Genomic DNA, 14,837 nt, shown 5'->3' on the forward strand with positions numbered 1-14,837 from the left:
ACGAATGTTGTTGGAATAGACATGTCCCGACTAATCTTTCCAGACAAAAGACATTTTGTTGTAGTGAAAGAAGATGAATCAGAATCGATGCCAAATTAAAGCAGCTGCACACAAGCCAGCGGAAAAGAATCAATGCCTTTGATTTGATTGGAAGCTATTCAGTTTTGCCAGCAACATCACTGAAAATTCCAATGCTATATTCATGATGATACTTATTTGAAATTTAGAAAAGGATAACAGAGAAAGAACAGCAGCATTTTCTAGTTTCTACCCGCCAGCACCCCATATGCATATATAAGATAGGCATGCTTACTAGTTACTATTTATATCTAACTAGCACGAGTTATTGTGTGTATTACATATGTACATATATAATGAATACAATCATCAATATATAATTATAATTATGAAGCCATTTGTTTAATTTGTTTAGTATTTTTCTGCTATTCATCCTTGTTTGTAATATCTTATTGAAATCAGGATTCAGACCCATCTTTTCTTTGAGCCGGTGAACTTGCAGATTTGGTACTTGAAAAAGATGCATATATAAATGAATGTTGAATGTTGAGAGTGAGCTGCAGGCTCCCCACATGGACATGTGGGGATCAGATCATGTCGTTGTCACATTTAAATTTAATGAGGAATGGGCTTATTCTTTTTTCTTTTTTTGGGCTGAAAATATTCTTCAATAATTCCCATTTAATTTTAAAGTAATACCAAAAAAAAAAAAAAATTGTGTGTTGGTGTTAAAAAATTAGTGTGATAAATTGATGTTGTTTGATTAGGCTTTGAATGATCTGTTAAGTAGCTAAAGCTACTTGACCAAAAAAAAAGTAGCTAAAGCTAAAGGCTTAAAGCTAAGGAAAATAAACGATACTTTTGAGTAGCTACAAGGGAAGCTTCGTCTTTCATTTTTCTTCTTTCAAGCCAAATTTAAAACATATTTACTATTACCTAACAACTTTTTAATAGAATATAGTAAATGTCACATTAGAAAGTTAGAAGTTAGATCATGCATGCATGCTTTTAGCTAGCCTTTTAAGTTCACCTTTTCCAAAATTCCACATTAAAGCCAAAATAGAAGATGCTTCATGCGTAGCTTACCCATCATACAAAGTCATGCTCGTGAAGGAAAATAAATAATCGAGTGGAAAAAGGTGCATTAGTGCATATATATAATTCATGTGTTTAATAACTTTAATTCGGGGTTCCTTGTGTTTTATGCTGCATCTGCATGAGAGGCAGGCACAGATACTATTACTTAGGAATTTGGCTCACATTACATGCATGAATGAATTCTAAAACCTGGTTTTGAGGGGTAAGCACGTTTGTTGTCAAGTGTAGTAATTAAAGAGGGAGAAGATGTTAATCATCATGATATCAGTTTACTTTAAGTTAATTGTCACACCAAAGAAATCTGTATCTGCTCACCAAATGAAAAGTAATTAAGAGAAAAACTTGTATACCACGTACGGAACGGGATAGTCCTGTTATATCCTCGTGACTTCTTCTTGAGTACAAGTAATTCACAACACAATCGAGAGTTTCTGCGAAGCCATCCAAACAAAACATATTGAGATTGAGAGACAGAAGAGAAAACCCTTCCCTTCCCTGCCCTGCCTTGGCAAGATGAATATATTTACCGATTTAATTACCAGTTATTAGTTATAACGTATAAAATAGGTGGCAGTTGGAGGACACATGACAATCGCCATACTAATTTACTTATTTGTTTAACAATAAAGTAATAAAAATAAGGGTTTGGAGTTGGGACGTTATGAAAGGAACTTGGCACGGTTTTATTATAAATGGATGCCGTCGCTCTGGTCCCGCGGAAACCTCTCTGGCCCTCAGCTCTCTCTGTTTTCTTTTTCTTGGAAATTAGACATTATTTCTATCTGTATTCTTCTTCTACCAACATTTAAAAGAACGCTGCTTTTCTTTTTGTTGCTGTAGATTCTCTTTCCCTGACACAAAGATAGATGCATAAATTTAACAGGGTTCAGTTGGCAACTGGCCTAGCCGCGCCTCTGTGAGTGGGAGAAAAAAGAGCTCGGATATATAGATAACAGATAGGATAGGACCCTAGAACAATATTGTTCTGCGTTAAAAGCTAGCTTATCTGAAGAAGCTTTTGTCTTGTGGAAGTTGGAACCCTTGGCATACAACATATATACCTATATGTGTGTGTGTGTGTGTGTGTGTGTATTAGGTCTCGGGGTTATTTAGAGCGCTAGGAAGTTGCTTGTTCTTGATCGAGTTTTCTTGTTATGTTATGAAAGCCAATAATACTGCTGCTTCTGTTTCCTCAGAATCCATACAAAACCAGGGTTCGTTTTAAAGGATTGTTTGTGTATAGAAGAATATCAATATCATGTCATCTGTGATAGCACGAACAGGGCGGCATCGGCAACGCTACGAGAACAATTTTCGCCTTGTTTCTGGGTATGCCCTTCTTTTTCATGCTAACTTTTATCCTTTTTTTTTTTTCTTTTCTTCTTTCTGGGGCACTTTAGTTTGGCTTATTGTTTATCTTTACTGTTGGCATGCTTTTTCATCGTTCCTTGTTTAATAAGTTGCAGCATTAGTCCAATTTTCCATTTGTCTCTTTGTCTCGAGTGCCTTCAAATTTAAAATCTCTTGTCAGGCTCCTCTTAATTTCTTAATGATAATATAAAAGGTATCTTTTTTACTCATCACCAAAGAAAAAGTTTAAATAAATAAAAGATATCTTCCTATCCCAGGTCTCAAAACCACTAGCGTACTTGACTTTGTGCAGGAGCCTGGAGGAGGAGAAGCATCTCCAGGTGGCAAGTCGTATGATGTAAATTAATTGTCTTCTTCTTCTCATATGAGAATATTGCGTTGCCTTTTATTCTTTACACAGATGACATCAAAACAATCCCTCCCAGCATGACTTCAATTTCTTAAATAAAGTTTTTGGATTTGCGTGATATATTTTGTCTCATTTATAGAATTCTTAATCCCTAAATCATTATGATAATTACATATATATAATCACCCATTACATTATCTTGGCCTTTCTCTCCTCGGAAAGGACACCAGGATCAGCCAGCTTTATGTGGGAATTTATGATCATATATATTCACATTGCTTTAATTTTATTTTTTAATTATAAAAAAGAGAGATGATGTTGTCTGCGAAAGCTTGATGTTTGTGGTTGGTGGTTGATCACAAATAAAATCATGTGAAAGGTAATTTAAGTACATGAAAAAGGATGTTAGAGTCCAACCAAACAAAGACGTCATGGATGATGGATCATAGTCTCATTGTAGTCCAAATGCTGCCTCAGTAAGAGTATCTATCTTATAGTTAAACGAAAAATTCTCTGAAGATTAAAATTAAGCAGCAATGGTACGTATATGGTATAAGGAACGGAAGGAACTGGGATCTTCTACAAGTATTTATACGTACAGAAAACCATACTTGGATCCTAGGCTGCATTTCGACGTTTGTCTAAACTAATTGTATGTATAGAAGCAGGCAGGCGTACATACGTATCATGCTTGTGTTGGGCTGCTGCAACTGATTGCCTTCTAGCTAGTACCTGTAGCCATGGCCTGAATTATTATACTATTACTTCAAATGAATTATGACTCATATACGCACCTTGTACATATATGCATGCAACAGATGTATTCCTTACCGGATAACAGAAGACGATGAAGATCACAACGGCGATATTGAAAACAGGATACAAGTTCTTATGGTTTCATCACCAGACCGTGATGACAGAGTGTTCCCAAAAGTACGTGTACTTTAATTTCCCATCCCATGATCTGCTGGCTGGTCTTGTTTCTTTATCATGAAAAGCATTCATGCCCATGTTTTTATATATTATTCTGTTGTGATCAGGGCGGATGGGAGGATGATGAGACTGTCTTAGAAGCTGCTTGCCGTGAAGCCTTTGAGGAAGCAGGGGTGAAAGGAACACTAAGAGTATGTTCCATTAATCTAAGTATTTGTTCTTTTTTCCGTAACTTAACTTAGCTAGCCTCTTCTGTCTCAAAAAACGTAACACTGATAACGTATATGGTATAGTGCTAGCCTAAAGTTGAGAATTAACATATTATTCATTCGCCATTTGTTTGTTTTTTCAATTAGCTAACACGTTACACGGGGGATTTCTAATTTGTTCAGGAAACTCCTCTGGGAGTTTGGGAGTTCAGAAGCAAAAGTAGCCAGAAAATAGAAAGCCTGGAAGGAGGCTGCAGAGGGTACATGTTTGCATTAGAGGTCACTGAAGAGCTTGAGAGCTGGCCAGAGCAGCAAAACCGTGATAGAAAATGGGTTAGTGGGAGGAATTAACTGTTTCTGACATCTATCTATCTTATACTCTAGATGAACACATTCATTTCACAGGGATTTAATTTGTGTACGTTTATTCAATTACTCTATTATGATGTATAGCTAAACATAAAGGAGGCATTTAGACTGTGCCGGTACGAATGGATGTGTAGAGCATTGGAGGAGTTTGTGAGAGTTATGGAAGTTTCTGATGATGATGAGGGTGGAAAAATTGAGATAGGAGGAGAAGAGAAAGGGGAGGCATCTGCCAATGTCAATGCCATGCCTAGTGTTCCTGCTGTGACAGATCATCATGTGGTGGCCGAATGTCAAATAGTGTCCTCAAACTGTTGCATAGAGATAAAGCCTTCTTCTACTAGTCAACAACTGGTCATATCAGTTCATTGTCATGGCACTCAAGGGGTTTGCCATTGAGTCATTGACATGAACCATGATCACATCCTTTCTTCCTGCTGGGCTTCAACTCTCATCTCTCTATGCCATTGCCAGTAGTGTAGGCCAGTAGCCCCTTCAATATCTCAGTCTACTCCATAAATGTTTGGTGAAACCATCTCATTTTTATCAGCTTTTAAATTCTTCTTCTTTTTCTTCTTATATGTAGTATGTAGATGCAAACTAACTTCAACTTGATGTAAAATATGTATTTTATGTATAAATGTAAGCTACATTTCGATATCCTTGATCACCTTAATATGTATTTAAGCTCTCTCTCTCTCTCTCTCTCTCTGAAGTTTCTAATTTGTTTGCAACTAACCATTAGCTTCAGAAGCTCCTATAAAGAGCTTCACGATCATGAGTGACAAATTGATGATCATCATCGGATAGAACCAACTCTTGAGGTAGATGGACCAACAACTAAGAGCCTATGAAGTGATCAGATTCAGATTCAGAGCCATAGTTTCCTTTTTCTCTCTCTAAGCCTGGACCAGTTGTTACCTTGACTGAAGGTGAAGCTGGCCTAGAGTAGTCAAAGATTAGATGTTATATAATATAGGTATGCTGATGGGTTGCATTTCCCTGAATTCATTACAAAGAAGAAATGAACCCTGCAATCTGGGCCAGGACGAGTTCTACAACAGATTTTGTGTACATAGGGCCATCAGCACATCAGTCCAAAAGAAAAGAAGATAGTCAGGCGGGCTCATGTGCGAGTGGCTTTGACTCGTTCGTCACTTGTTTTGTTTTTGGCCAATCACCAGTTACTCGTTTTTTGCCGAAGTTATGAATTGGAAGGAGTGAAAATTCATACACACAGATAGTGTGCGTAATTAATTGAAATTGAATTTAATTACAAGGGAATCCAAGTAAGTATCAAACTCAAACTGCACTGAACTGATGATGATGGATACGCATAAAAAATTCAATTTTGTCAGCTCCTTCCCTCTTCCTGGAAATTCTCTTGTTGGTGCAAACTTCAAAGTGCGTACTTGACCTGTGTGTCTACTTCACGCTCCTATAATGCGTCTGGAATCCACATACAACCAACCATATTCTCCCGCGTCCAAAACGTGTTTGATCCTCTCTCTCTCTCTCTCTCTCTTTTATCTTACAATTCTAGGAGTGTGTTGGGTAGGGAGAGGGGAGGGGCCACGTCATAGTTCCAACTAATCATCTCACGCTCATCTATGTCTATCTGCCCAATTCATCCTTCCATGATCTCATCACCTATATATTACTCTAGACTTTAATTTATTTATGAATGAGGAATGCAAAAAAGAAGGCAATACCAATATGGAATGTAACATGTTATATATTTGGTCACTTCTCAAAATTTCTCATCGTAAGGCTCAACTAGGCAACAGTTTACTATTTGCTTATTACCCCATGGTGTGAAATAAAAGTCCACCTGCTACTCCCTAGAAAAATAGGGACAAATGGGTCAATAACAAGTCCCCACCCATTGATGTTGTTAATGTGGTGGGCATCGTATAATTACAAAAGGGAAAATAGGGCCTGTATAATATTGGTGTTGTGTGGACCCATTCATGAATATATCAATAACCAATTATTATATGATAATTTTTTATTGCCACCCTTCGTTCATTGAAGATAGTCTTCTTAAATGTTTAATATGAAAAAACTAATTTCTTTTACAAAAAATAATAAAAAGTCATTTACATAAGACAAAATGTTAAAATGATCCAACATTTTTAAAATTGGACAAATCGGTCTGGTTATTATCCGACAGTGACATGAAATAACTTTTATGTAATTGTCGAACAGTAACACGAGAGTTGTTTAATGTCACTCTCAGTAAGTGACATAAGAGTTATTTGCATGTCATTTTCGGACCGTAACTAGATTAATTTATCTAAATTGGAGGCACAAGTTATAACCCAAGCATCACCTTCTTGCCGAATATTAAAATATTGGATACCTTGTTGTCGAATACTGAAGTTTCTTGGTTTCCCCCTATCTGGTGGTTTTTTTGATGATATCTCACATGTCTGTGTCTTTTGAAGAGTTACTTGTTGTATGCTCTCAAGTGCCTGGTAGGCGTTAGAGGGGCACTCTCTCTAGAGAGAGAGAGAGAGAGAGAGAGAGAGATGGAGCTCAGTTGTCGTGCCCATCGTGTTCTCTAGCCCCGTCACCATTCACAATGGGGGATTTTACATGTTGGGGAGGAGTTTATGTGTTGTGTTAAGAATGGTGGGTGGACAATTACTAAAGGCTAATTTTGGTAAGCTGTGAACATTTCCTTCCAATAATTGAAGGGTGACAATAAAATTCCCTTTACTAGAGAGAAATCATCATCAATGTGCGTTTTGAATTTGGGGGTGTGAATAAGTACTGAATAGATAAGATACATAACATCCAAAAATCGGAGGAATCGGATTCCATCACTGAAATAAATTATGAATGATTATGACGAGTTGAACAGAAGATTTGACCCAATCCCCAGATGCCGAGCTCCTTCCTTTCCTCTTCCTTCCGTTGTGGATGATATCATATCATATATTTATCTTTTCTTTCTTTGGGTGGGTATGGTATGAAATGAAGATGAATATGAAAATATTATCGCATATGTTATAACGTTATCGATCAAAAATAGCACCCGTTTCATGGAAGTCTCTCTCACGTCACGGGTGTGATTTGTGAAAGAAACAGACATACGTGCGCCAAACGCGCGTCCTAATAGTCTTGCAGTAATACTAATAGGTGGCGCAGAGGGAGTGGGAAAGGGAAATGTCAAATGAGACCATACCGCACCTCACCTCTCCGTAATATATGAGAAAAAAGGAATGCCAAATTTTAAGCTTGATTAGTTATAATAATTGATGCAATTTGGATTTGGATGGGAATTGGAGCGAGGAACTCAGCTCATTTCTTCTTCTTCGTCTTCTTCTGGTTTTACTATTACCTATAGCTCTTACTCAAATCTAAATAAAATGCTTTCTTCTCCTCACCTATATAATAAATAAATAATACGTTAAAAATAAGATATAATAATAGTGAGCGATTATTAAGTTCAGTTTTAATAAGCGTTTAATTGAAGAGCCAGGGCTCACATATGCACGCACGCACGCACAGAAAGACACACAGAGGAGAGCTGCGGAGGGAGGAGGTGTTGAGCTGATGAGGTCCTTGAGAGCCTTGAGGGAGAGTTGTTGAGTTGAAGAAGGGTAGGCTTTTAGATAATCTCAGATTAGATTAGATTAGATAAGATTAGCTAATGGAGCCCGAGTCTGGAATTTCGACGCCTTCCCGCAATCCTCCTCCTCAGGTTCAATCTATCTCTTCTCTCTCTACAACTCATTGCTTTCTTTACATTCAGTTTTACTTTGCATATATCTCCCGCATCCAAACATTTCATTTCATGCCAAAATCTCTCTTTTTGTTGTTGCTGCTGTTGCTGTTTCTGTTTCTGTTCCACTGGGCACTGCTCGATCCACAAATTTTTTATTTTCTTCTTATGTAATATGTGCTGCTTCTCTGTAACCAATAACTAGATGTGATTCAGAGATCTTAGGAATTCTTACTGTTTCCCGCATAGGTTCTGCCTCAATTTCAAGTTCCAATTCTTCGCTATAGTTGTAGTTGTAGATGGTAGGTTGGTGACACATTGTTTTCTGTTGGTCAACTTGTTGTGTGTTCTCTGTCCTGGCCTGAGGCCTCTTACAAATTACAATTATTATTTTCTATTTCTCTGGCCGGTGATGTTCGCTTCTTACAATTAAACATTATCTATTATTTGGGTTTGACCCTGCTTCACTTTGACTTTGATATCATTTTTTAGTCTTCTGAATTTGATGGTTGATTGCTCATACATACTTGTTACTTCTTCTCTCTCTGTCTCTCTTGTTCCCCTTGAATAGCTAGCGTGGTTCGTGTTTTGAACTATTATTCCTCATGATTGACCCCGACTTCTTTCTTGTATGCTTGTACTAGCAGCACTTGTAGAGTGGCTTTACATTCCTGACATGGGCTGGTGTTTCTTTCTAGCCTTAACCTGAAATAAATAATATATGTAAAGCATATACTCTGTTCTGAGTTGTAAACCAGCGTAGGCCTTGTTATTCATGTAACTTCTGTCATCAATGGATATCTATGCCCAAGTGTATGCCTAATTGAGTATTGAACAGGAGGAAAACTGATGGAATGCTATCTCAGTCAATCACTTTGATATCAACTAGTAGGCGTATGAGTATAGTTTGTGTTCTCCAATTAAGGATTTAATCATAAATCATTTTAGATATGGATTTCTTCTCCTCTGCCCTGGGCTAGAATGTGATTCATTTGATACCAGCTAGTCTAACCAATTAAACTCTTGTTGCTTTGCAGCTTTCATGGGTGAATCTCTCCAGAAATCTAATACTTGCTTATCAAAGCCTTGGCGTGGTTTATGGGGACCTGAGTACTTCTCCTCTCTATGTTTATACTAGCACATTCATAGGGAAGTTGCAGAACCATAATAATGAGGAAGTGATATTTGGTGCATTTTCCTTAATTTTCTGGACTCTTACACTGATACCCTTGCTGAAGTATGTCTTCATCCTATTGAGTGCTGACGATAATGGTGAAGGTGTGGTGAGACTTGGAGTTTGAATATAATCTTTGTGTGAACTCTCTTACTTTACTTTTTATTGAGTCTCTAGGGGGTCATATTCATTCTAATTGATGTCAGGTGGGACATTTGCTCTTTACTCATTGCTTTGCCGCCATGCAAAGTTTAGTTTACTTCCCAACCAACAAGCAGCTGATGAGGAGCTCACAGCTTACAAATACGGTCCCTCATCACAGGTTGTAGCCTCTTCCCCATTAAAAAGATTTTTAGAGAAGCATAAAAGGTTACGGACAGCCCTACTAGTGGTGGTATTATTAGGAGCTTGCATGGTCATAGGAGATGGCGTGCTCACTCCAGCAATTTCAGGTATGGTACTACCGTACTAAGGTTGGTGCTGTGAAACCGATATTAGTCAAAGTTTCTCCATATGCCATTTTCTTGTCCAATAATTGTCGATGTTGAATAGAAATATGTATTTATCATGTAATGCCCTTTCCAGAACCTCGGGACAGATGATAAAAAGAAAAGAAAAAACCCTTATGATAAGGTTGTTACTAAGTTTTCTAGTCCTCTCGTGGACATCCAATTAAATTGAGACAATACTAACTCAGTTGTCTTGTATGTGAGATCCCTGATGTTTACATGTACTGTCTGCTACATACAATTCACGTTTGAAATATGTTCAGACCATTCATTTGGTAGAGCCACTTCATAATACAATATCCTCCATTCTTTCTGTTGTTTCTTGATATGGTGACTGTTTTACTTGCTCAAATTCTGTTAAGTTTGCAGTAAGCTCTACATTATGAAAACATCTTCTCCAGACAAACACAGATTATTGAATTTTTAAAATCATATTCTCGCACTTGCATGGATTAAGGAGTTAAATCTTTGAGCATTTCTTTTTCACTTGCAGTTTTGTCATCAGTATCAGGGTTACAAGTTACAGAGGAGAAATTAACTGATGGTAATTAGTTTCTCTTTATTACCCCTTGCTTTTTATTTTTCCTTTTTAATGAAAAGTATAAACTCATGATGCCTATTAATACTTGTATATTTCACAGCATATCATCTATTTGCTTTGCTTTTAATATGCTATTTATTATCTGTAGGTGAACTCCTCTTGCTTGCCTGTGTCATATTGGTTGGCCTGTTTGCTCTGCAGCATTGTGGCACCCACAGGGTAGCATTTTTGTTTGCACCTATTGTAATAATCTGGTTGATATCAATATTTGCCATTGGGCTGTACAACACAATACATTGGAACCCAGCTATTGTTCGTGCATTGTCGCCCCACTATATTGTCAAGTTTTTCCGTGAAACTGGTAAAGATGGTTGGATTTCTCTTGGTGGGATTCTCCTCTCAATAACTGGTATGCTAAATCTGGAAATTGAGGGAAAATTGTTACATATACATAATATAATTACTTGTTGTATTGCAGCAACTATTTTCATGAAACCCCTTTTCTTGGAGTTTTATCTTAGCTCTTCAGGAATGAAAAGTTATCGAAACCGTGAATTTCGATATTGAGTCTTGCATGCGTGCTTTTTAAAATAAACTAACTGTTAGGCATCTCCATGTTTTGTTAGGTACTGAAGCCATGTTTGCAGATCTTGGACATTTCACTGCCTTATCGATAAGAGTAAGTTTATAATTTTTCTTGTGTTCTGCACAAAATGAAAACATTCAGCTCTGCATTGTTGATTATGGTTTATGGGTACGCAGGGCCGATTATTGAATGAATTCAATTGAATAAAAGTATGCAGAAGAGTTTTCACTTTTGGAATTCCAAAATGCAATCCGGTTCCGATTCTAAATTTTGGAAATCTTGCACGCCCTTCCAGAATCAAAAGTTTCATATTTTCGGAAATTTGGAAAGTCTAAGATTTAGGATTTTTACTCTAAACGACTCGAACTTTGTAGGCCTTGTTCATTATGATGTATTAATGGTATGTGGAATATTGCAAGTGATTATGCATGTTTTTTCTTGCATTTGCAGCTTGCGTTTGCATTCATTATATATCCTTGTTTGGTAGTACAATACATGGGTCAAGCTGCTTTCCTATCTAAACATCCCCACTCCATTCGTTACAGTTTCTATGACTCAATACCTGGTTAGTTTATTCTGACATTTATGAATATTGCTTTCAGAATTTTATTCTATATCTGAGTTGGTAATTTTTCTCTGTCCTCCCTTATCTGGCAGAGCCTGTATTTTGGCCCGTCTTTGTTGTTGCTACCCTTGCAACAATTGTTGGGAGCCAGGCTGTTATAACCGCTACTTTCTCCATCATCAAGCAATGTCATGCCCTTGGTTGCTTCCCCCGAGTCAAAGTTGTCCACACCTCAAAACATATATATGGGCAGATCTACATCCCAGAAATTAATTGGATACTTATGATCCTCACTCTTGCGATAACTATTGGATTCCAAGACACGACTTTAATTGGAAATGCATATGGTACGTTATTTCTTTGAATCCCGTCCTTTCTGTCTTCCCCCTTCAACAATTAAGTGAGGATGACAAAATGTTCACTTTTGGTTCTCAGGACTTGCTTGCATGATGGTTATGTTTATCACGACGTTCCTTATGGCACTTGTAATAGTCTTTGTTTGGCAGAAAAGTGTGGTTCTGGCTGCAGTTTTTCTGATTTTCTTCTGGTTCATTGAGGGAGTCTACTTATCAGCAGCACTCATTAAAGTGCCTCAGGGAGGATGGGTCCCTTTTGTTCTCTCGTTCATCTTTATGATCGTTATGTATGTCTGGCATTATGGTACGCGGAAGAAGTATAACTATGATCTGCACAACAAAGTTTCATTAAAATGGTTACTTGGCCTTGGCCCCAGCCTCGGTATAGTCCGCGTGCCTGGGATAGGCCTCATATACTCAGAGTTGGCAACAGGAGTTCCTGCAATATTCTCTCACTTTGTAACAAATCTTCCTGCATTTCACAAGGTGTTGGTTTTTGTTTGTGTAAAATCAGTTCCAGTTCCAAGTGTTTCACCTGAAGAGCGATTTCTGATTGGCCGGATTTGTCCAAGGCCTTACCGTATGTATAGGTGCATCGTCAGGTATGGGTACAAGGACATTCAACGGGATGATGGAGACTTTGAGAACCAGCTCATCCAAAGCATAGCAGAGTTCATCCAGATGGAAGCAGTGGAACCACAGTTCTCAAGCTCCGAGAGCGCATCATTTGATGGAAGGATGGCTGTGATAAGCACCAGGACGGGGCAATCGAGTTCGAGCTTAATAGCAAATGAGCAAGAGGTTTTTGGTGTGAGCGACTCCATCCAAAGCAGCAAATCTTTGACCCTCCAGAGTATAGGATCAGTGTATGATGATGAGAACCCACAAATCAGGAGGCGCCAAGTAAGGTTTCAGCTTCCCTCAAACCCAGGTATGGATCCTGCAGTGAGGGAAGAGCTGATGGATTTAATCCAGGCCAAGGAAGCAGGGGTGGCTTATATAATGGGGCATTCATATGTGAAGGCGAGGAGATCATCGTCGTATCTGAAGAAGCTTGTGATTGATATGGGGTATTCATTTCTTAGGAAGAACTGCAGGGGACCTGCTGTGGCACTTAACATTCCTCACATCAGTCTTATCGAAGTTGGGATGATATACTATGTCTGAGTCCTAATTGTTTGAGCGTTACTTAGAGATTCTAGGGGATAGGGAGCTGTCTCTTATTAGTCTAAGCTCATGGGAGAAGTATGCTATAAGGCAGAGGCTAGGACTAAATAATATTTGGTCGCATCGCAGATTTCATTTGGAAGCATCTTTGCCTCTGCCTGCCTGCCTGCGCTTTTGTTCCAACGTAACGTGTATAGATGAATAACGTGGAAATCTGTCGTCATTATTATTTGGCAACTCACTTGGGCTTTCAACATGCTGCATGCATAACTTCAATTCGATGGTGAAATTTGTCATCATTTTTTTCCCTCTACCCCTTCACCCCCCCATTTTACTTGTGCTAATATAACAAATAGCTTAATTATTTATTTATGGAAATTGGGTTTTGTTCTTGTTCCAACTCGGAAAAGTAGCTTCACCTACATATATCTAAATCTAATGGCCAGTTACCAGCACCACCGCCTTCCATCAAATGTCAGCCTCAGCCAGGAGCGTAGGTGTATTTGGTAACTACGTACACGCCAGTGACTTTTAATTTAGAATTAAATTAGAGTCAACTAGTGAGCCACAAATTGGATTACCAACTGAATTAAGGGATCGATCATCGATGGTGTAGTTAAGCTAGCTAGCGTCGTCATCTGTATCTCATCTGTACACCCACCCGTCTACACAAACACACGTAGTAGACACCTATGTACGTACGTACGTAGAGACTAGAGAGCTGCTTGCTTGCTTGCTTATATATAGCAAACTCAACTACCTGTTAATGGACACAACAACAAGTACGCACTACAAAGAAACTTAGAAAAGCAAGTAATAAGATATGGGTAACAGGAACGACGAGGATAAGAGGGGTGGAGGGGCATGCCTTGGTGGTGGCCGTGGGGTTCCGGGGGTGGTAGTAGCACCTTTATTGGTGCTAGTGTTTGCCGGCATTGTGGCGCAGGAAGGAATACTAGTGTTGGCTGCTCAAGAAGTCGACACGTCTTGCCTCAATTTGCTTGCGCCTTGCCTAAACTACCTTAATGGAACCCGTCACCCACCGGACAATTGTTGCGATCCTCTGAAATGGGTGATCAAGTCCAATCCTGAATGCTTGTGTCGTATGATAAGCAACCGAGGCACCAATGAAGCTGAGCAAGCCGGCATCAATGTCAATGAGGCTCAGGAATTGCCAGGAAGATGTGGCCAACGTGTCAACCCACTCGTCTGCCTTTCAAGTAATGGTAATTCATTCATTACCAACATTAATTAATTATAATAGTCATTCTGATTAATCAACACCACCATCAATATAAATATTCTTTTATCTGTTTGTCCTCTCCAAATTATTCTATACAAGCGATAATTCGAACTCGGTGCAGAATAAGAGTACATATGCTCTAACCAACTTAACTAAACCTATGTCTGCGTACTTACTCTAAATTGAGTTACTCATATCATATGTAGTACAACACAATATAATTGAACTAATATTTTAGTCATAAGTAAGCTTTATGTTACTGCCTTTGATTGCAGGTTCACCTAATAATTCCAAGAACTCCGTTCCAAATTCTGCAAACAGCTTTTCGTTGCTCTTTCTTGGAAATATGGCGGCCACAACTCTATCGTTGTCTCTTCATCTTATATTTAACTGGCATCAAATACAATATAGTTTCTCGATCAATTAACAGCCTCATGGACGGAAGACATTAATTCACATTGCAATAATCAAACACTTTCTTCTTCTTTCTCTCTGTCTCTTGTTAGTTGTATCGGGTTTCTTTTTCTCAATACAAATTCGAAGATTACAAAGGGATCAGTGCTCCTAAATGTAATTAATACGTTGATCATGAAAGCTCAAAGGTAATCAATGCATGTGATGG

General features: G+C 38.3%; 2 protein-coding genes across 2 annotated transcripts; both read left to right on the top strand.

Moving 5' to 3' along the window:
* Nucleotides 1-1,886: 1,886 nt before the first annotated feature.
* LOC117612457 (potassium transporter 4) lies at nt 1,887-13,285 on the top strand. Its single transcript, XM_034341141.1, has 15 exons — nt 1,887-2,445; nt 3,655-3,769; nt 3,877-3,960; nt 4,162-4,311; nt 4,432-4,735; nt 5,324-5,415; nt 8,000-8,053; nt 9,112-9,352; nt 9,455-9,700; nt 10,251-10,301; nt 10,447-10,707; nt 10,925-10,977; nt 11,335-11,449; nt 11,542-11,796; nt 11,885-13,285. The coding sequence occupies exons 1-15, from the start codon at nt 2,375-2,377 to the stop codon at nt 12,970-12,972; spliced, it is 3,180 nt and encodes a 1,059-aa protein (XP_034197032.1). The 5' UTR covers nt 1,887-2,374; the 3' UTR covers nt 12,973-13,285.
* A 217-nt stretch (nt 13,286-13,502) lies between these two features.
* Nucleotides 13,503-14,770, top strand: LOC117612455 (lipid transfer-like protein VAS). The gene is given in 3 exon segments (XM_034341135.1): nt 13,503-14,192; nt 14,491-14,590; nt 14,592-14,770. Coding segments are annotated over 3 exon segments (573 nt in total). The 5' UTR covers nt 13,503-13,795; the 3' UTR covers nt 14,668-14,770.
* Nucleotides 14,771-14,837: the final 67 nt, after the last annotated feature.

This window comes from Prunus dulcis, unplaced genomic scaffold (assembly GCF_902201215.1).
Source record: "Prunus dulcis unplaced genomic scaffold, ALMONDv2, whole genome shotgun sequence".
NCBI lineage: Eukaryota > Viridiplantae > Streptophyta > Magnoliopsida > Rosales > Rosaceae > Prunus > Prunus dulcis.

What these genes read in the sequence shown, in the direction of transcription:
- LOC117612457 (XM_034341141.1), top strand. Translation starts at nt 2,375, where the DNA reads ATGTCATCTGTGATAGCACGAACAGGGCGGCATCGGCAACGCTACGAG. An exon ending in AATTTTCGCCTTGTTTCTGG is followed by an intron (nt 2,446 to 3,654) that starts GTATGCCCTTCT and finishes TGCATGCAACAG; the next exon opens with ATGTATTCCTTACCGGATAA. An exon ending in AAAACCGTGATAGAAAATGG is followed by an intron (nt 4,312 to 4,431) that starts GTTAGTGGGAGG and finishes TATGATGTATAG; the next exon opens with CTAAACATAAAGGAGGCATT.